Consider the following 22,647-nt stretch of genomic DNA (forward strand, 5'->3'; position numbering starts at 1 on the left):
ACGTACGCAATGAGAGCCTCAAACAAGGAACACTTGCCGGGGTTGGAATCGAACCCGGGTCCGTCGCGTTGTGAAACCGACGTCTACCCTGTTGCGCCGTTCCGACATTGTCTGAACATCTTGATGAATTCATAGCGTAGTTGGAAGTTAGCGCTGTGTTATGTGTTCTCTCTCTGTCCTCGTCCTTTTTGCGCTATGAATTCATCAAGATCGCCACACCAACTTGCCCAAGAATCCGTACTAGTTGTCTGAACAGTTTGGAAAGTTTTCACTGACTTGGCTCAGGCTGCGTGGGAGAGAGCTTCACATTTTAACCGTCTTTCTTATTTATTTTTCTTTATTGATACTGCAATCCCACATTGGGATTTTGGCAGGAGAGTACAAATGATGAGAAGATCACAGAAAGGCCAACAACAAATACATAGGTACACAAGAGAAAAAAAACAGAATAACGGGCATATAATGTCAGCACTAAGTTAAACACTGAGTTCAACAAGGTAAGTGAAGGCTGTTGTACTTGGGTGTTAGTAAGTCGACTCCATTCAGTAATGGTCCACGGAAAGAAAGAGTACTTAAGGTATTGTTGCGTGTACGAAAAGGAGTAATTGTCATTCGATGTCCTTGCCTAGTGGCATATACGGACGAAAATGTTATCTTGGAAATGTCTCACTTTTATAGGGCCTTTTGTTATTTGAGACAGAAATGTTAGCCTGGATGAACGGTTTCTTCAGTGTGGTAAGTTGGCTCTGGATAACAGGGTTGAAACAGAAGTGCACCCGTAGCTGTTATAAATAAATCCTGGACCGCCGGCGTTGGGCCCGATCACCGACCCCTAATGAATGCCAGTGAAGAAAGGGCTTGGATTTTTCGTCGGACGGCCCGAGAACACTTGCCGTAATGACTCTCTCTCTCTCTCTCTCTCTCTCTCTCTCTCTCTCTCTCTCTCTCTCTCTCTCTCTCTCTCTCTCTCTCTCTCTCTCTCTCTCTCTCTCTCTCTCTCTCTCTCTCTCTCATTCCCGGATGTTTTATCGACGAGGCTGCGTATTAAATTACGGCCAGCGTTCCCGCCTCGAGTGCACGCGAGAAACGCGAAGCATAAGGCGGTAGCGCAGAGCTGCTTGTTTTCTTCACGAACCCGTTACGGACCCCCCCCCTCCCCCCGTTTTTCTTTTTTTGCCCTGGCAGTTTCTGCGGGGCTGTTTCTGCCAATTACGGAGGGCTTTTTTTCCCCTCGAGGAAACGCGCAGAGCGATTTGTTCGCTCGCATCCATGGTCTCAGGCGAGGCAGGTTCTGCTTCCGCGGACCTGCAGCCGGAGCGTCCGAGATCATCCGTCTCCCTTTGCCTGGTCGGGGTTGACTGCCCTTGGCATGGCCCACACAAAATAACGAGGAGAGAGGCGGAAGAAGCCGGCTGAGCGCATTCTGTGGCTATCTTCTTTTTCTTTTTTTAGGAATACATGATGCACAGATCGTACGGAGCACCTCATGTAAGCGCCCCCCTTCTTGGAGCGTTTTCTGACAGGTGCCCTGCGCGGCGCGTGGCCCCAACCGTGGTCCGCGGCAGCCGCGCGCGGAGCGTGCGGAAAGACGAATGTGGCGCGTAATTGCGCGCGACAGCCGCCGCGGAATCCCGCTTTCCAATAACGTGCGCGCACCGAGCCTCGCTCGCAGGCAATCTCGACCGGTCAGGGCGCACTTAATCGGTGCCCGCCTGAACAGCAGCCGAGCGAGCGGCGGTAGCTTCTCTCAAGTGTAGCGGTAGTTTCACTCAGTGCATTCGAGACAGCGTTGGATTTTTGGAAAAGCCTTTACCGCTGGTGTCTCGCTTCGTGTCAGTGGTTTAAATTTAGCTCTCGTGCGAGACAATGCGCGAGCAATCGACCGAAGAAAAGAGTTCGAGGGCGCTTCATTTTGCGATCCACCTGGACGCTTTCAAACTGCTTCGATCTGCCTCCCACGCGTTTCGCCGCTGCTCGTTCCTGCCACCGTGTGCGGGAGAGCTGACGGCAATTTCGCTGATCGTCGTTTAGCTTTCCTCCTCCCGCTCCCTTCATCCCCAGTGGACTGGTGCGGACGACCAGATCTTGCTGCTGCTAAGTTTCAAATCTCGCCATGGAACGTCCCGTGCATTGGAACGCTTCTCGAGCACCGTCTCGCTGTCACGGACGCCTGCGCCAACGTCGCGCCGACGCCAGCCAGCCTTATCGCTTAATAGGTAATTTAATGCTTTCGCATTAAAAATCGGGAACACAACTTTCGCTTGCGTTGCTTTCTTCCGTCAGCTTTGAATTGTTTCTGCAACAGTATTTGTCGTTTCAAATTTCCTCTTTAACGTTATCTCTCTTTTGCGTGCCTTCCCAACCGCCGCTTTCCTCCAGACGGCCCTTCCTGGGGCGCCGCCCCAGAGAACGTGTGTTCGCGTAGCAAAGACTGTACAGGTAGAAAAGTTGCGCAGAAAGTCTCGAGCGCGCAGTGGCCAAGACGCGCCAGCGAAGCCGGTTTTCCTCTCCGTCGGCTATTTCCACGCGCGTGAAATCGTTGATTGTTTACAAGCGCTCCGCAAAACGTGACCTGGCTACGTGGCTGCTCTCGCTACGGACCTCGTTAGAAAAGAAACTGCACGCCCACACGCAAACAACCGCACGCGCGCGTATATTGGTATATCAGGTGGGGAGGAGACAAACAGATCTCCTAAAGTACTTCACTTAACTATGGTAGGCAAGATTAGCCAATGACCACCGTCGTCACGAGAAAGCTTTGTCTAAATCCACTTTCGTGAATTTATATAATTTATACACTAAAAACCCGCACTCCTCCGTCTGACGACGGCGATGGTTGAACGCGAAGCTTTCTCGCGAGGGATTCTTTGGTTGGCCAATCGGCCACTGCGAGTATGTGCTACTCTGGAGGTACGCACCACTTTTCTAGAGAGAGAGAGCCAAACTTTCGTAATACCCCCAGGCCTAACATTTGGGTTCGGGGTGCACGGCGCGAATCGGTACCTGCTGCTTCGCGTTCGCTTCGACCATGTCGAAATGGAGCAGTCGGATAGACGCCGGTTTCATAGCGCCAGGGACCCAGGCTCGATTCCGGCCTATTACGCGCTAGAGTTGCAAGCACAATATGACCGAAAAGAAGGAAAATGCGAAATAAGCTTAGCTAGTTAATTGGGGCTCTTCGATTCTAAACTGTCCCGCGTGTAAATCCTTACCGAACTTCAACTACGATAGTCCTTCTTGGGTATGCCTAAACCCTGACATTTTGGTCTGTCTGTATGTCTGTACCGCGATGCAGCCACCCAGTGCAAAATAGTCTGAAACGAGAAGTTTATATAGGCGAAAACCTTTCAAAACAACTAAGTCATGGTACCATCCTTTATAATTGCTAAGATTGTCGAGCCAAAAAAAAAGAGCATCAAGCAAATTTTAAGACAGAACGTCAATACATACCCGGTGCTAGGCATTGTTCGTTCTTTAATTGGAAATACTAGATATGCGCTTGATACTCGCGATAGCAAATAAGAAAGCGAAGTTTAAACCAAAATTTTCACCTCAAAATGCAAAGAAAGACTCGCGCCCGAGCACTTTTTGGAATGCCTTGGGGCGGATTTCCAGGTCCGACGGTAACGGGAAGTTGCAATAGATGGCAACGCTGGAAAATTGAATTGACTTGAGCAAACCTCCACAGTGGTTATCGAGGGATCCCTCGATAACCACTGTGGAGAAAGAGCGTGAGAGGCGGGCGAAGGAGAGGGGAGAGGCAGTCGCTTGGCAGGGGTGGCAAGGGACTCTCGTCTGTCGCCTGTATTTGAAGCGAAGTGAGGAGATACGCGGCCATTCACTTTATTCCGATTTTTTCCAACGCAAGGGCAGGCCTCGGACTGCCCGCGGGTTGTCTATCGCTCTTCGGTACTCGTCAATTGAAGACCGCAAAGGAAACTAGCCAACGAAGAATGCAGTCTTCTTCGTTGGCACAAGTGGCACTGGCGACTGAGTTCTTTACCGTAGCAGTGGCGATAAATTGGGAACTGAGTTTTATTTCCCCCCGCTCTAGAAGTAATTTCTTCTAACGATAGTACAGTTCCCCACGTGAAAATAACGGTATTGTCGGCGCTATGTTGATAACGTCGGGAGTACAGTGCCTGGCCTAAAAAAATGGCGCAGTGGGTCGACGGAACCAAGCGCTCTATGCTGGTCGAAATACGGCATCGGCAATGTAACTCGAATTTTTTTTATTTTCTTAAGCACAATTAACGTGAGCTTATAGCCGTGTTAAGAGGAACTTCGAAGCCAACGGAAAACTTGTCCAACTCATTCAATTTTAGTAAAAGTGCAAGAAAGCACCTCATTAAAAATAAAAAAGAAAACATGGAACACAGACGGAGTGAGAATAAATAAACGAGATGGCAATGAGGAGTTAGAGAAAGGTGGAATGGAAGATGCTCGAGATAGTACGCCTTCCCTTCCCACGAGACAGCTGGCGGGTTGGCAGCGCAGTCTGCAGAACTGGTTGGGGCTACGATCGTAGTCTGAAACATAGCAGCCCGACGCGCGGTTTCACCATGTTCCACTCTGGAAGTTAACACGCGCGCTGATGCTGGCGCTGCTGCCCCCATGCGCTGCCCCAACCCACCGGGAGCGTTTCGTCGAACGAGCGGTAGGTGGCGACCCGCGTCCAGCAGCTCCGCTCGGCGCCGCTGACTGCGCAGACGGGCGGCGAGTGAGGCTTCGAGGCTTTCAAGCCGGCGTCGAGGGAGCCGGCAGTCGTCGTGTTGTGTTGCCGGTGAGCGGTGAGTGGGGAACAGAGCTCAGTGCCGATTTCTTTTGTCATTCCTGTGCTGTAAGCCGCCGGCGTTGCCGCCATGGCCGTCAACGAGGCTGAGAAAACTCAGGTGAACGAGATGGTGAACGACTTTATGCGGTACCAACTGAACCGGCGCGGCCTGCAGTGGAATACGTGCCCGCCATTGCCGCGACCGTCCAAAGTGGTTCTGGTCCTGCGGACGCTGGGAGAAGAATTCATCACCAAGTACCGCGAGGAATTCAGCCAAATGTGTGGCCGGCTCGACATGACTCCATCCGTGGCTCAGACGGCCTACATGGACGTCCTGAACGAGCTTTTCAGCGAAGGGATTACGTGGGGCCGCATCGTGGGTGCCTTCGCATTCAGTGTGGAGCTGTCGGCGCTCTGCGTCGAAAAGAACTGGTCAGAGCTGGTGGACAGCATCGCATCGTGGTTGTCTTCGTACGTATGTACGAGGCTCCTTCCGTGGATAAAAGACCACCAAGGATGGGTAAGCAGCGTTCAGCCCTGCGTTGGCCGAACCGGCGCATTCAAACGCAGCCAACGGCTGCCCCGCTGCTAGACTAGTTGTATCCGGCTGCCACGCAAGATATTGTCTGTTAGCTGCTGTCGCCGCATAATTAGTCATTCAGTTAGTCATGCGTATTCAAATTTCCCCGCTGTTTGATCTGAATCCCAAATTTCTTCGTTCAGTGGTCTACTAATCGTTAGCAGTCGCCCCCTGTGGCTAGCTAACTGGTGTAGCAACGCATAACGAATCATAGCACGGGCTGATATTGTAAGTTCTTGTTGCTGTCTAGGAGGGTTCATATTTGACGTATCATGACCATTTGTGGACATAACCAGTTACTGCCATCCCTGGTCGTTTACCGGGGCAACGCTTTAGGGAATATATTTTCAAAGCTCATTCGAGTTCTAGTGAAGTTCCTTAATCACACACATAATATCGGCCGAGGCAGTGCAGTAATGGATTCCAGATGTTGGCGTTATAGCAAAAAAGATAAACGATAGGAGCATTCAAGGCGCTGGAGCCCAACTTTTGCACCAGGAACAAAGCGCATCAGCCTTTAGCGGCGCCTTGCTTATTGGCGTGGTGGCAGTGTCGCAAGCGCATACCTCCGTCCTTTCAAAAGAATGTTCCTCGCCCAGTCAATGGGGAGTCTCTTCCGGCTCGTTCTGAGCTCTTATCGCGTCGCCAGGCTGAGTGCCCTCCGCTGTTCCATCGCTCGGCGTCTTCTCAACGGACCTTTCTGGCGGAGGGCCCCTTGCTCAACGTTGCCCTTGCTCTGGGTCACACGCTAGTCTCTGGTGTCATTTTTCGGCGAGTTGGCGTTATTACGAAGTATAGCTGCCTCTAAGGTGCTTGCTCCACTGAGGGCCGCATTCTGTCCCTTTTTTTTTTTGTTTGTTGCTAACACGCATTTATAGGAACGCAGTGACGAATTCCCGCTGCCTTGCCGCGAGACGCGCATGGCGTCTGTGTTTTCGGGCAGAGAGCCGGTCGGCGGACGAACGCGTAGTAATGGTTTGCTGCTGCGTACCAGACGATCCGCATTCGGCCTTGCGTTACCTCGGGTACGCGTTGCGTCCGACGAGGCAGCCCTCAAGCAAGGCGCCGCGTGCCCTACTGCGCAGCGGCCTGTTTTTTTCCAAGCCGGGCCGAAGGCGGGCTTCGACTGGGGTGCTGGCGAAAGCGGCGCATCTTGAAGTACGCCTGCCACGTCGTGTTTGTCGGCCGCTGGTGGACCCATTTATGGCGGTTCGCTTGTAGCACACGCTGGCCTGCGCTTTTTTTTTTTTTTTTCTTAACCGAATTTGTTAAACCAGAAAAGGCGCGAGGTACGGTGATAGCGGGACTGCATCGTCACATGCAGGGAGCAGCTGTGACGGGGCATCGTTTTATCGGCTCTATCGTGGCCCACGGATCAGTTGTCTCCGGTAGGAATGGCTTTGCTGGGGGAATCCGGCAACTATTTGCCTCAACATGCGCCAAGCGATAAGCAATCTCTGCCACCGCGTAGCTCTCGGCGCCTGTTTTTGTTTGCTATTGCTGAGCTTGGGGAAATTTCCTGCTGTTCGTCTACGCAAAACGAGGCCACGGCCCGTTTAGTTGCATGCGTCGACAGCACTTGTAAATAAAATCGGCGCCCTCGCGTTCTTGGCTCGTTTTCTTCTTCAATCGGCCACCGCGTAGCTCTCGGCGCCTGTTTTTGTTTGCTATTGCTGAGCTTGGGGAAATTTCCCGCTGTTCGTCTAGGCAAAACGAGGCTGCGGTGTTTTCAGTGGGTGTTCCATTCCTGATGTCTGTCGCGATGTTCGTTAATTTATTCGTGCACAACGATGATATTCGTTCTATTCTGTGAATGATTAATTACTTCGTCGTAATTTCGAAACCCTCTTTGAATTAGGTGAAAGCTTTTGGTAATTCCGCTTCTACACTAGGCAAAATTGGCACGTTAAGTATTAAGTTGCAACACAACGGAGTGGCTTCCACGCTTCAAATGAAGTTTAAGCACCTGAATGTACCTTAATCAGCGTCGTCTATTTTTGTGAATACTCTTACACTTGGCATTGTGAACACTTGAACTGCGGCGTCCGTTACACGGTCGTCGCCATTGGCTGTACTTGCTCAACCCGTCAGGTCAGGTTATTATAAGTGCACACCAGGTGATACGGGAACATCTCCAGCTACCGCGGTGCTCATTTGCACCCGAGATAAATGTGTCATTGACTGCGCTGGCTCACCGATTTAGTTGCATGCGTCGACAGCACTTATAAATAAATAAAATCGGCGCCCTCGCGTTCTTGGCTCGTTTCTTCTTCAATCGGAACCGCTGGTTGCATTGGGTCTTTTCTTTCATCGTTTTCTTGCGTGCCTAGTAGGGATAACGAATTCGTTCAGGCATGACCGCGTCGAAGGAATCTCGACGAACAACGCGATAATTCCATGGGATCTGACAATGTTGGCCGCTGAGCCAGGGTGCCCGTAGCCCTGTTTGGGCCACCGGAAAAGGGCCGTAATGGTAGCAAAGCGTCGCCGCTGCCCGATAAAACGGTGGGAAGGAGGCCGTGCGAACGCGCCCGAGGCAGTCAGTGGCGGAGGCCTTGGCTCCACATCCGAGGGGGCCCAAAGAACTTGGCTGCGGCGATCGCGAAGCGGATCATGCAAGGCGGCCGGACTAGCTGGTTTATTGCGAACGCGTGGTTTGCGCTTAGCGCTGGCCCTCGCGTTGCAGCGAATTTGCACTCGGTAGGGGCGCCTTCCAAGGTGAGTCGTGTCGTGACTGCCGGCGTCTGGCTCTGCATGTTGCGCGACTGGCCTGGCCTGCTCGCTGTGAGCGTTCTCTGGAGTAAGAGGTAGCGAGAAATATCTGCGTTTATCGATCAGGAAAGAAAACCGGTTATCTCCCAAAGGTGGGTGGCATTCCTTAGTTCGGGGTGGCCCTAGGTGTCTCTGGCGACAGGCAAAAATAATTCGCTACCAGTGCTTGAGATATGTTGCATACAGGGGTGAGACAGCTGCGCATATTGCGCAGATTTGATACAAATTTGTTTTCCTGCGCCAGGCTGCTCCAAAAGCTTGAAAATTGTAAAAATTGCGCCAAACTGCTCCAAAACAGTCTGAAGCCAAGGATTTTAACGCTCCCGTCAGTTTCAGTGGGGGAAATGCTTACTGGCGGCATTATTTACCAGCACCCCCAATGTGATGGTGTTTGTAAAGCTTAAATCTGATTGATCATACAATTGTACCAGAGATAGTTTTTTTTTTTTTTTTCGAAAGTCACAATGTCGGGTTGCACATGTTATAAACTGTGCGTTTTCGGTTTTTCCATCGAAAACTATTGCAAAGTCCTGTAGAAAAAATAATTATGTCTACTAAGGCGTCAAACTATTTGTGCAAGTTGAACAAAAACGGCAATTTTTGGAGCGCCGTATCTCCGGAGACATTACTGGGCGCCGCCATCTTGGTGTGGTAAAGATGGGGAAAACATGGCCGCCGGGCGAAGCATTTGCTTGTGGTTCAGGCAGAGTGCTCTTCGCCGATGTCTACCTTGGTTTAGTTATGGGGTAGCTGGGTTTACATTTAGTCCTTTGATCTGTTGCGGGGCTCGAAAGACGGGAGTTCATCCAAAACAACATGGCGCCCGCGAATTCGCGGTGTTTCGGCCTTGAGTGTGAGTCCGGTGCGTGTTTGAAGGGAAATTTCGGACTCGTTGCGGTGTTATAAAACGCTGAGTTATTGCTGCCTTTCACAGCGAGCTTGCGAGTGGCAGAAATGGGACGATCGATGCTGCAGAAGCAGCGGTGCAGGCTACATTGCCGCAAAATGTTTAAGCAGTGTCCGATAGCGGGACGGGCTATTATTTCACGCTAGTAATAATGGTTCATTTATCTGAAGTGAAATTCAATGCCAAGAGTACGACCGTTTTGCGCAACTTTTGCCGTGGCTCTACACTTGTGCGTACAGCAGAGTCCGAGATAACAAAAATAACAATTTCGGCATTCACATGATTATAAAAATGCCTTACGATTGCTTAGTTTTTCAATTCGATATTTTCAACGGAGCTCTACTATATTCATAGAACCTAAGAATTTAAAAGTGGTTTATAAAAAGGTAGTGCAGTTCGTACCTCGTGATACTCTGGCAGAAAAAAAAAAGTTTATTGAGAGGCTGTTTCAGTGTTCTATAGTACGTTCGAAACCGATTTAAGAGTGCATTTCTTCCCCACGAGTTGCCAAAAATTTGATTTTTTTTTAGTCCCCTGAGGTGACATAATATATGTCGTTCTTCTGCTACAATTCAAGGTTCTTCTGCTCCAAAATCGAGATTTCGCTGCTCCAAAAACTGCTCCCAAATCTCATTCAGCTGTCTCACCCCTGTGCATACAATCCGCCAGTTGAATAGGCAGGGGGGGGGGGGGGGTGGCAGTTTGCGTTTATCCTGTGATTCATAATGGGATCTGATGCGCCGATGCTACGTATACACCGAGGCTGAGTGGCACTGAAGGGCTTGCAGTCGCGTTATTCAGACTCGGGCGGCAAAGTATCGCGCACACGTGCATACCCCCGCACTTCGTGTGCTGCTTCGCACACAGCGCATCGCCGGGCCTTCCTTCGTGTCGACAGTGCAGGTTGCGCTGCTTCGCCGTTTCATTCGCTTTCTGGCCGTGGCTAAGGCGTGTGGGGAGGCAGATTGAAGGGCTTGGCTGGCATACCGAGTACAGCAGTAGCGAGCAATTTCGCGCAGTGCGGGCCCAGTCTGGCAGCCAGACACGAAGATGCATTTTACAGGACGACTGACTGCGCTAGCCACTTCCAGGTTTCAGTTCCCGGATGCGTTTGGTGTACGGCTAAATAGAGCAACTTTTTTTGTCAATTCATGCGTTTGCGAAAGATACGGGGAAGGCGTTCGTATCACGCGTTTTTCCCGTGGCGTGGCGCGATTTCTTCCTCGTGTCGGCGAAGATATTTTGTATCGAATCACGCTGCCGTTCGGTGTCCTCTTCTGCAGCCAGCTCGTATCGCGGTTGAGCGGCTGGCTTGGCGTGAGCGGCGACAGCTGCTCAACTTGGAATACGAATGGCGCTCGGCCTGTGTAGGTGGATAGCCCCCTCGGGGCCGTTGAACCGCGCTGGCCTGTTGCAAGACGCAAGCGCTTCTTTGCTCTGGAGACTCTAAGCGCAGGTGCTCTTGTCGGCGCTGTTGCTTCTATTTTGTTGCCGTTCAGAACGGAGGAAGCGACGTGCTTCAATAGGGATAACTGTTGTTACGACAAATTAATGCAAGAGGACACGTTTGGTAGCAACTGAGGGTTGCGCTACTGATTTCGCAGCAACTTGTCTGCGTTGGTACGACCAGTCGAGTGCGTCTTAAGGGCAGTGCGTGTTTTAGCTGCAAAGCTTCGAGGCAGGCCTATACTTTAGCGGTCAGGTAATATAGCGGTGGTTAAACCAGTCGTGAGCGGGGTCAGTGGGATCGCAACATTGGACAGCTTGGCAGGGCTAATTTCTCAGAACGAGGTGAGGCTGTCGTCTTCAGCTGCACCAGGAACAGGCGGTGGACCACCCTGGTAGCAGAATGGCCACGAGAAGGCTGGGGCGAAGGTAGAGAAATAGTATCACGGAGAGTGTTGCCGGAAGTGCAGGGCGTTTCTAGATGTGCTTTAAACGACCGATGCCAGATCGTGATATACCGTTGATCACGGGCTGAACAGGGGATGTCAACAATATCATCACAAAGGGCGGAGACACGATGGAGTTTTGGTCAGTACCGAATGGAAGATGAGGCATTCGTACAGGTGCTGAATGATGTTGCGAGCGTTGTTAGATGGCGGCAGAGCAGGGTTAGCCGGTGCTTATTGGCTGTGCCGCGTTGACCCGATCGTCGCGGAGCCACACTCGCGCAGTGCGAAAGCCGTCTGCCGAGCTGGCAATGTCAGTTGGACATCCGGTTGGCAGCGGCAACGCGGAAGGCGTTTGGACGGCTGCCGCCTCCCCCACTTCTCGTTTGCCGCTCGGAATGTTTCTGTAAAGGCCGATCCTCGCGACGGACCGAGTCCGCGGTCCAATCGGCCACGTGATGAGACGTCACGGTCCGCCGCGGTCCGATCCAAAGCAGAGCGCATCCACACGGCGGGCCGGCTGAACGGACCGCGACTGACCGTCTGAACTCGCAAGCTAGAAAGTTGAACACAGGCGCCGTTTGGCCGCGACAACATGTTGTAACGCACAAGCCTGCACGAAACGTTTCATCCCCACAATAACAGCCACCCGCGTGGAAGCCGGGCGGCCGCGCTCACGCAGCCGCCGGCGTCGTTCGCACGAAGGCGACACGACGAGCGGCGACGGCGGGCCGACCCGGCCCTTCACCGCTCGCTGTAACCGAACTCTTCCCGTAAAGTAAGGTCCACATGCGTGAAACAATGTGATAATGATGGCTAGAATCGCACTAGTAAGAGCCATAGGATCCGCTGGTAAAAGCGCGGATCAAGTATGCGTCGCTATTGTAAGCTTAACCCGCCGCTTATCCCACCGGGGGGTGATTGACAGGCTCCTTCGAGCGCTTCGAAACAGCCGCGAACTTTACCCGGCTTCGCCCACGCCAGACCACACTGATTGATGTCGCGGTCCGCCGTCGAGACTGCGGACCGAAAAGCCTCGGCGAATATTTGGACCGCGAGCGCCGCGGTCCTGCGCGGACCAACCGCAGTGCGCGAGAATTGGTAACGTCCTATCACGTGATGCGCGTACCGCAGTCCAAATAATCGTTTTGGTCCGCCGCGTGGATCGGCCTTAACCGCTCCCTCGTGCAGCGCGCACTTTTAATGGCACGGCAGCGCAAGGGGTGGTCGCCGATGGCGAGCACGCATCCAGGGTGAGCGTGCGCGTCAACCAGTCTTGACAGTTGCGGAACTTTTCCCCTTTTTTAGAATAGTTCCACGTTTGCGAACTATCCCGGACATTCAGCGCATGTGGTTTCAACCGAAATGGGGGGGAGGGGGGTGGGAGGGGAGGGTACTTAAATCTCGTCACTCAACCTAAGAAGCAGACTAGCTTCCACAGCGCCATTTAGACGGGCGGGCGGAACCGTTTAGCCACGCTTCACGGTGCTATGCCGACGTCATGAGGTGCGACGTCACGGCATCTGTTGTTACGCGCCACGATTTCTGCTTGGCTGTGTACGTCATTGTTTTGTTCAGCAGCACATTGCAGCTTTTTCAGAAAGCGTTGCGGGTGCGACTGGTGGCGTCTCGGTGGGAGTTTAATCGAAGCCTTTCGGCAATCAGTGGCGGGAATATTTTGCTCGGCGCTGGAAACGGCAGCGCGTATTTCTCCCACGGGCAGCGAACTATCGAGGAGGGACGCGCGTCGTCCGCGCCAACCGTGTGCGCCCAGCTGCTTGTAGTGCTGGGGCGAACGTGCGTTTCGCCAGCTGTTCTACGGCGTCCTGTTTGGGCAAACATTCTCCTCGCCCGCTCCCCTTCTTCAACGTGCGCTTAGCTCTGCCGGTGCCAACCTGCGAGCTGCTCGTGGGTGTCAAACCAGGTCGTCTTGGGCACGCGCTGGTTGCTGCCCGCTGGCGCTGTCTCCCTTGGCACGAACGTCATCCGAGCCTCATTCGTGCTGCGGTAATCCGCCCCACTAACCCGGACTGCGACGTCGCATGTATGCGTGTGCACGCTGGCCGTTCATCCGCACTCCCATGCATTTGGCGCTGTTTTGGGACTACCGTTAGTGCTTTGTAAGCATGGAACAGGCACGCCGCCTGCATGTGCACATGTAGCTTGCCGGGCCAGCGTGCATTCTCACGTTGGGGGGAAAACCAGCGAAGACACGAGGCAAAGAAAGGACAACACACTCGCTGGGGAACACGTCAGCGAGTGTGTTGTTCTTTCTCCCGCGTTTTTTTTTTTTCTTCACTGGTTTTTCCAAAATGCATGTGGGCATTGCCTTGCTTCGCGCATGTGCCTCTTAAGAGAAGAACGAGAATTCCATCCACTGCCCAGGCGACCTCTAGCCTTGGAAGTAACCGATTTTGCCCGATTGTCCTTGGCAGACCTCGGGGAAGGGGGGGGGGGGGGGGGGGGGTCTCGTAAATCGGCGTCTGAAGGTATCCTGTTGCCAGTGTCTTCAGTGTGGAGAAAGTTAAGAAACGGTGTCGGAACTCGCGCTGGCCGACGAAATAGTATGGGGTGACAGCGGTGTAGTCGCCAGCGTCTTGATTTCAGTGGGACTTACGAAACGCCGGCAGGCACGGCTTGTCTAGATGTTGCAGCCGCCGTGCATGGCGCACTCTGGCGGCAAACCGAATGTTATCGTGCGCAGGCGGGGCACCGAATCCCCTCTCCGTGGGGCGCATATGTACAGTCGAAAGCTTTATGACAGTTAAGCAGAGCACTCTGGCGAGAGGCTGGCGCGCTCTCGCAGTTTGTGCGTTTAGCGGCCGCACTCCCTGAAACCGCTTTATCGCGCGGGTGCCTGCTGCATTAGTAACGTCACGGAAGATAACGCATTTTTTATCACCCAATCGGGGAGCGAAAAGAAAGTTTTCACGCGTTCGGTGGGTTTTGCGCTTTATAAAAAGCCCCTCATCGGCACAAGTATTCTCTGGAATCGTTTCCGGATACCCAACGTAGCTTCCGCAGCAGACAACAGCGCAATCAACCGTTTTCGGGGAGTGGATCCGCCGAATGTACGAACTACGTAAGTTCGTCATCTCATCGCTAGACCGCTCTGCATGTACTGAAGCGGCACGCGCTCCCGTGTTTACTGTCACAAAGCTTTCGACTGTACAGTCGGAAACAAATGAGAAGCCAGCTTCGAAATTGAAGCAGAACACGGAGAAGCGAAGAATACGCTTCGGGGAGGTCACCAAGCGACTCGTTGAGGTCCACGTATTCGGAAAGCCACATTTACAGACTTTGTAGCTGTTCTGGAGCCTTGGATGGAGAGAAGTCGCGCTGTTCGTGTGTTCCCGTTCGCATTTCATCTGTCCGTGACTGTAGGTGGCGATCCGGGCGCTGCATGGTCGTCGTCCTTCCCTCCCTGCCCCGCAGGCGCGCAACCCGTCTGCCCGTGGGAGGCATCTCGGATCGTTCACACGCGCGCCTCGTGATGCGCCAGACGCGGTCGCTCTGCGGTTCGCCGCGAAGCGCGCTGACGCTGCTGCTGCTCACGCCCTTAATGGTTTGAGAATTTCGCCGCCACCGGGTTCCCAGGATGACGAGCATTCTCGAGATGACGACGCCCACGAGAAACTGGTGCTCGGTGCATGACTTTTGCTTGCTGCTTTGTGGACAGCGGAACGGGCCTGTTTTTCTGTTTTTCCACCTTGTTCACCTCGTTGTACCCGCGATATGAGCTGTCACCTTTTTCTTTTTGTTTTCCTGTGCGAATTTTTCGGGCGTTTCGCGTGTTGCTGTTGTGCGATTGGTGAGCTTCGGGAACTGTTCCCTGTAGGAGGAAATGATGTGCGCCCCTTCGCGACACACGAAGGGGGAGGGGGGTATTCGAGTTGTATTTTGGGGGGTTTGCTGACGCTCTGGAGAGCCTTGCGCTGCTGTGGAGCTGTTAGCAACACTCTTTCGCAAAAGAATCAGGCGTAGCGCGAATAATTTAAGGTCTTGAGGAGCCCTGCGCCTTCTTCAAAACATAGGACGCATTGCTATTAGCCGGAATGCCGAATGGGCGAGGAGCGCGGGCAGATCGGACGAGGCGTGTTCACTGGGAAACAACGAAGCGCCGTGCGCCGCGCAGCTGCCGTTTTTCCTGCGTATATGGCGGGCTCCTCGCACGCGGTTTGCTCACATGGTTAACATCTGCCGTGGCTCGCCGTTGTGGAACTTCGTTCCCGAAGACTTCGAGGCGCGCACAGGACGCCAGTTTGTGTCTGTTGCGCATTGCAGCAGCGCGTGTTGTATCCGCACAAAGAAAAGACTGCCATAAACTCGGCGGGGGAGGTCCGTAAATCAGCGGCACGTAATCGCCGCAGGCCCGCGTTCCTCGTGCGCGCTTTTCTTTTGCCCGCGTCGTTTGCCTTGGTTCCCACACTGCACGCATCCTCTCTCCGGGACCGCCTTTGCATTGGCGGCGGGACAACCCGACCGCCGGATGAGGGGGCCTCCCGCGATTTGCATCCTCTTCCCGGGTGTCGTGTTTCCGCCGCCGCGGCATCCCGCATCTCCTCTTCGTCTCCTTATTCCGGATCGTCGTCCCTCCTCCTCCACCGCGTTGCGGCTGCTTTCGCGGGGACTGCGCCGCGTTGAGTTGTGGAGAAGGAAAAACGAGCATGATGGCTGTCCGCGATTTTTTCGTTCTGCCCTTGCCCGTGCAGTGCGTCGTAGCGGACGTATAACGGCAGTCCGGCTTCCCTCCCTCGTCGTAGGCCGCCCTTGGGGTGCATCGCTCGTTTAATCACGAGGCCGCCTCTAAGTGGGAGCGGCATTTGCATACGCCATGCAAATGGCCGCCTTCGTTCGTCGCCGGCCGAGGCGGCAGCCGCACTTTTCGCCCCCTTCTCTCTCGGTAATAGGCCGCCGCGGATATGATTTGTTCGCATTTGTCTAGCGATCCTGTCATTGCCGACTGCACTCCCCGCCTCGCTTTGCATGCGCGCCTTCGTGCGGAGTAGCACTTGCGCTATCCGGACGTTTTGCAACAACCAGCGGACCGGTGCTGGCGTTTCAAGTGGTGCGTTGAGGCCATGCATAGTGGCTGTGACTTCGGGCCCAGACAGTTACTTATTAGCGCTGAAAGTGCTATTGATTGGATATCGAGGTCCTTCTTGCAGGATTCGGGTGGGAATGAACTTGTTTGAGCGAATGCAGGTGCCTTTGAACGCCGTATCCGTTGTCGGGATGCTTTTAAAGCCCTGCAGATGTGGGTCTGGGCGTCGGCTTGCCTGTGCATGTTCAGTTCCTTAGCATTTATGTGTTCTCACCGAGGAAACCAGTCTGTAACGCTTGATGCGGTACACCTTCGGCGCCCAAGAAATTGCGATATTGATAAAAATAAACGTAATGCAGAAAGAAGTGAGTTGGTGGTAAGCAAAAGTAGGCTGAATTTTCGCTGAAACTACAGCCCAGTAAACTACACACAAAGACAAGAAAAGGACATACGCAGCGATGACTTCTAACTCGCTGTTAACACGGAAAACATTTATATACATGTAGCATATGGTAGCACGATAGCTTAAAAGCAGATAAACGATAAAAACGCAGTACATTTATCCATCCGCCGTTGCCGTCCAGCGCCAACACGTACTTCAACAGCGCCAACGGCAGCTAGCCCAACACCTCAACCTTACTGAATTTATGGTTCGAATGCAGGGATCTTTTCAGGGTTCGAATGCAGGCACCGTCCGTTCGTTCTCGCCAGCGGCGAAAAATAGGTCCGTGTGTATCCTTGGCCGCCAATGTGGCCCCGGGATTCTAGCGCCCTGCCGCGGTCCTCCCTGGGAGTGGCACCGAGTCTAGAGGAAGCACACTCGACTGCATTCCCATGGCTGTTGTGGCCGGGCGTGTCTCCGCGTCGCAACAAGGCGCGCAGCCCTGTTCCATGCGGCACGCACTAAATCCCGAATCGGTGCGCGGTGGTGTGCAGGGCCGCCGCGTCCCCCTTGGTCACCACACTGACCGCTCACTCATGGGGTGTTCCAGTGGTTATCGGGCACGCTGCCGGCTGAGTCCTGTTTTCCTGGGAAAGGTCAGCAGCGGTGGGGGCAAAATGGCTTGTGTGTGATGATCTCGACCCGCGTGGCTTTCTTTCGGGGTTCGATTGGGCGCTCTGGCGAGGCAGTGTGCAGATGTCGTACACCCTGTTCACCGCAGTGTGGCGCTGTGAACAGCCACCTGTAGAGGAAGGACGTGGCCGTTCCCGAGTTCTTCCGGTGACCGGTCGTAAGGGCGACCGTCGTCCCCCAGTTTGGCACCTCTGGGCCGCCCCGTCGGTCGTAAAGAGCGCCGCTGTTGGTGGGCTCCTCTGGGACGAGTCTCGGGTTGTTTTCGTTCCGTGCCGCCGCCGCCGCCGCAGTGGCATCTTTCCCCTCCCTTCCGACGGGGACGCCTTTGCTTTCTGCGAGTGGTGTTTTGTCGCCGACTGCAGTGTTTGTCTTTGGGGTTACTTTTGTTTTGTTACGCTTCTTCCCGGTGTTGTTTCGTTCTTTTCTTTGGTTGCCTGTGGCTCATGAGAGCCCCGGTCATTTCTTCGTGAGCAGGATAGCAGTATCTCGGGGATGGCCCTGTTACGAGCTAAATGTCTTCCGGAAATGCTCGGTCAGGAGAGACAAGAGCTCGCCCGCCAGACAGATAGCGGGTCCGCAGAAACGACAGCGATAGCAGAGCTGCTCACGACGCCTGGTTTTTGTGTTTGGGCAACCGCTGTCGTCGTCGCGTTGGTTGCCGAGTGCATGGCGAGGTTCCCACGCGGAGCCCTGGACATCGCTCAGCCGGCGCATAGGCGTCGAGCAGTGACCCCCGACGATGGCCGCCGGACCCTTGGTTAAGCGCGGGGGCGGCCGCGCGCGGAGCGGAAACAGGAAGCGCGCCGCTTCCGACGGGCGTGACGCCGGCGTGGAAATAGAAACAGCGGCGAGGGGGAGGCCAGAAAATGAGGGCGCGGGGCTGTGGTGGGTGGGATGAGGGGGGCCCCCTCTTCGCTCTCGCTCTTCCTTCGCTTGCGTCGGGTGGGGGGGTCGAACTTGCTTCTTTTTCCTTCTGTTGCGGAAGCGCTTCCACCCTACCTCCCCAGATTTCGGGGGCTGTAATGAAGCCCTAGCAACGGCGTCTCCGTTGCCAAGGGGCCAGCCGGAGTGCTGGCGGCGCAGTAGGGGAGCAGCAGGGTACCTTAGGCCTGAGGTTATTGTGGTCTGACGTCGTCACTGGTAGAGCCACCAAATAACCTGATCTAGTGGCGCTGGTCACTGGGTCACCGCAGCTTAGCGTAGAGTTCACGTTGCTTCGAAAGTTTCCAAGGGTAACGCTAATGCTGCCAAATGTTTAAGCCTAAACGTTGGTCTAACAAGGGCGATCCGCCGAGTCTAGTCGTACTAACGTTACTGGTCAGTCTCTCGCGGCTTCGAAGAGTAAGGCCTCGTTAAACAAACCGCCCGGTTTCGTTTGGTTATGCATGCTCATTGTCAGTGTTAGCTGCCAGTGTGTCGGGGTGTCGCTGTTGCAGCCATGTTCGCTCACGCCGCTAGGTTTCCTGGAGAATAATCACGGGCGTAATCGTGATGGATTACCGTCGCGTCGCTCGGGGTCTGTACGGATTTTCACGCCACGTTTTGATCAGGGAAGCAGAGGAACACGGAACAATTCCCGCGATGACTGAACGCCAACGAAATGTCGCTGTTACTTGCCGCGCCGGGGGCAGGAAAGCCGAAGGCCAGAAATGTGCTTGGTCAAGGAAGGCGTCGGGCGTGGGCCGGTTCCTTTGGCCTGCTCGTCCGAGGAGCGCGCGTCTGTTGGCGGCGGCGAGCCCGGTGATGGGACCAGCTGCTGCTTCCGGGTTCCCGGCGGCGGCGTTTTCGGAACGGCCTGTTTTTCTTTCGCCCGAAGGCCCAGCTGGCTCCTCTCGGAGGAGCGACGTCTGCACGCTTGCGCAAGCCCAGCTTAGCCTCGCTTTTCGGCGCGAGTACACACGGAGCGCGCAGGAGGGGACGGGCCGCCGGTTCCGTGCAGATCGCAACGTTTGGCCCAGCTAGTCGCCGTTGATGTTTCCGTTTCGTCCTTGGTGCGCTGGGATATGAGAACCTATCGGTCCGAATGTTTGGGTCGCACTGTGGGAGCTGCGTTGGCACTATTACAAGCGACAGACTGATTGGGCAACTAACTGTATAGCCCTTGGTTGCGTGGGGTTACCTGAAGCAGCCATGCCTGTGGTTTCTCCCGCGAATCTCCGTTTAGGAGAACTTGTTGGTGGGTGAGTTGGTGCATCTGCAACGTCCTTTTGTTCTGCAGCGACTCTCCGTTCGCGTCGCGGAGCGGGTGCACGCGGTAAAACCCCGCGAATGAAGGCCTTGCATGGGAGTTTGGCATGTCAGGAGGGAAACGGGTCTCCAAGGGAGAGAAGGTGCCCATTCCGTACAGGATTTAAAAATTCTTGGATGGTTTACGCCGCCGGTGGTGGATGCCTTGGTCGCCGTGCATGACAGCGCGACAAAATTTTCGCGCTCCGCCCCCCCCCCCCCCCCCTTTCCTGGGCACGTGGGTTGTAGTTGACCCTTGCTTAAATCGTGCGTTCTAGTTCAGTGGCATTACAACCAAAACGGCGCAAAACAGAGTTAGCTAGCCTGGAGAGACGCAGCCGACACCCATCCATGCTTTTCGCTTTCGTGGGGATGCGGTCTGGCAGGTACGCACCATTGTCGTGTCGTCGCTCTGCAGGCCCCTTGGCCCGGTCCACGAGCGGCCCATGGGCGCGGCACCACCGACGTAGCGCTGCGGATGGGCGACGGCGGCTGTGGTGCTGCCTTGGGTGGTGGCGTTTGGCGGGTGTTGTTCGGGCCAATTAGTCTCGCCTCGGAGGCACCGATGCAGGCTCGGCTGCCCGTATACAGGATCGGTGGCCGAAGGGAGGCTGCTTGAAGGAAGAACCGTTGATGAGTGAAGGCCAGTACTGCTGTCGGTGTGCGCGACTGTTTCAATTTTTCCCCGGAATGGAAAAGTGTGGAAAGCCCGGCCGTCGGAAGACATGGTTTTATCCGTAAAATGGCGCGGCTTGCACTAGTGGCGCAAGGCTGGAGAAACAGCGGTGGTCGACCTGGCTCCTTCCGGTTTCGCTAAATTTTGCCAAGTTCTGTTAGGTTTCGCAATGTTCTTGGTAGGCTATGCTCAGTGTTGAAGGGTGAGGCCAATTCCAGCCGATTTTACAAGATGTTCTCGAGCAGCGAGCGACACCACATTCGCGATGCGCGTTGCACACTTATTTGGCCGACCCGTGTTTTGCAAAACACGAGTCGGCATGCAGAGTCGCCTGGCGCTGTGTGTCGCCGCCGGCGCTTTTTTTTTTAATGCCGCACGTTTCCTGAGTAAAGTTGAGCCCGGCTGCGAGGCTAGCTCTCGGCGCTGCTGGAAGCCGGAGCCCTCATGGGAGGTTAGGCCGGTAGGCTAGCGCCTGCCCCGGGCTGTTATCTGACACGCGCTGCTTTTTCGCTCTCCTTCCTCGCCAGGAGGCACCGCGTGCGTCTTCTTCCCCCATTTTTTTTCCCTCGTTTTGTTGCATACGCCACCGAACCCAGCTCAAGCCTCAACAGCTCCGCCTTTAATAAGGCGCCTGACTGGTATTTGTACTGTGCATATAACAGCTAGTGTTTGTGATGTGGCTGCTCGCATTCTGCCTTGCGATCTCACCAGCGTGGCGTCCGACTTCACCGAATCGCACGTACTGCGAAATGAAAGCGGCACTTTGAGTGCAATTGATTTCGTTTTTTTCTGTCCTGCGTGCGTGTGTGTATGTGTGTGAGAGAGGAATTGCGGGAAAATTGGCTGCGAAACCAGTAATGCCGGCTTTGCACTATGAAATTCTGATATATTTACGTCCCGATAAACGCAAAGTCGGCCGTACGGTGATGCGCCTAGTAGACGCGGTGCTCAGCGAAGCTGGCTGGCTGACTGAAGCACGCGAACGCAGGGAACGCGCATTTACGCCGTCGGCTTTGAACTGTACCGACTGACCAAGGAACACGGGACGTATCCCCCCCCTCACTCGGAGATTGCGCGGTGACCAGTGTAACCCTAAAACAACAAAGGATTGCTCGGCTTAACTCTTTCGCTACCGCGCCTATCAAAATCGATCAATTTGATCGATACTTTTGGGAGCGCCTTTTCATAGCGTTCCAGGCGTTTCTCGAACAAGTAAAGCTGTTCGGAGTTAGATCAGAAAATGGCCTTTCAAAATCAGTTTTGTTTTCATTTTTGCAACGGAAACGTGATTTTTGACACGCTTTTGAATCACCTGGGTGTGGAAAAGGGGCGTGGTCTTCGCGCGTCACGGCTACCAACGAAGAATGCGTGCAACTCGTAATTACTCCGCACCAGCGCTTGTTTTTTTGTTATCAGGGCGTGAATGGGGAACTAGCAAACGATTTTCAATCGTCAGGTTCGCGCTCTGACAGCAATAATCCCAGAAATCGGCTGAAAATGTCAAGCAGTGCCTGGTTGCAAAGTTACTTTATGATTTTAGGCAGTTTTATTGCCTTTGCGCACGTTGTTCTAAGTACTGCGGTAGTTCTACTTACCCCAGGACCATTCGCAAACAGTTTAAAACAGTTTCGGTTTCGTTTCTGCATCGCAAAATTCATATTTAGCGCTACTACGCAGTTACCCGACTTCAAGGCTACCTGCCATGGCGCCTGAAGCGTCCGCGACTGATCCTCGAACAAAGCACGGCGCTCCTGATTTCCCCCCACCCTAACCCGATTTCTGCAATAAGAACTTCAGATGCAAGTCAAAAGGTCACACCCAGTCGCCAGATATCTGTTCCGCCGAGGACAGCGCTTCAAACCGGCCTTACACTGCCAGCTGTTCGCCTTCCAGTTTCGTTTCCATGCGAGTGTATATCCGGGCTTCTAATGTTGCTGCTTAGTTGAACCACGGCCGGGCTCGACTCTTCTCCTCCCGCGCTCCCCTTACGGCCTTCGCAAAACCGGCTCGGCGCATGGGATTTTTTCTGACGCCTAGTTGGGGCGGCTGACCGCACGAGGGCAGCACCACCTCACCGAAAGGTCCGCGTCGCCGCGTCTCCGCGCAAGGGAAGAGCAAGGCAGCTTGAGCGTCGACAACATAACCAGTGAGCTTTCGCGGTGGCATTTCCGCGTGAAACGGGGCAGTTGGTGTAACTGATATGGCCCAGATTTTTCTTGTTCTGGTACAAAAACGATATACACGGAAGGCACCGTCTACGCAATAAAAACAAAGCGAAAGTTGTTCGCGTATATACTATATTTGCTTGCAACAATATTCCTGACTTGAGGCGCACCGTGACACAAAGTTTTATTTTATGCCCAGCTTTATACAATTTTGGGAAAAAAGTATATCCCGTATGACTATACCTGAATAAAAAAGCAACACTCCTCACAAGAACTGCCTAATGTAGACGTGTAAAACGCAAAAAATAACACCAAGGACGAAAAAGGACGACAGGCACAAGCGCTACTTCCGACTATATTCGTACCTCAGGGATGCGGGTTCGAATCCCGGCCACGGCGGCTGCTTTTCTGGTGGAAGCGAAAAGCGAAAAGCCTGTGCGTTTGAGATTTCGAAGGACGTTTAAGATACACAGATGGTCAAAATTAATCCGGAGCTTTCCTCTACGGTGCGCTTAATCGCCTGTGTAGCGTCGGCG

General features: G+C 54.0%; 1 protein-coding gene across 1 annotated transcript in view; it reads left to right on the forward strand.

The window, feature by feature from the left end:
• Positions 1 to 4,690: 4,690 nt before the first annotated feature.
• Positions 4,691 to 22,647, forward strand: part of LOC144170845 (apoptosis regulator Bcl-2-like) — an 82,349-nt gene continuing 64,392 nt past the window's right edge. Inside the window, exon 1 of the mRNA XM_077700864.1 lies at positions 4,691 to 5,294. Coding sequence (XP_077556990.1) covers positions 4,863 to 5,294 — 432 coding nt within the window. The 5' untranslated portion in view covers positions 4,691 to 4,862. The remainder of the gene's footprint in view (positions 5,295 to 22,647) is intronic.

This window comes from Haemaphysalis longicornis, unplaced genomic scaffold (genome assembly GCF_048455015.1).
Source record: "Haemaphysalis longicornis isolate Haplotype H1 unplaced genomic scaffold, Haemaphysalis longicornis Haplotype H1 scaffold_2, whole genome shotgun sequence".
Classification (NCBI taxonomy): domain Eukaryota; kingdom Metazoa; phylum Arthropoda; class Arachnida; order Ixodida; family Ixodidae; genus Haemaphysalis; species Haemaphysalis longicornis.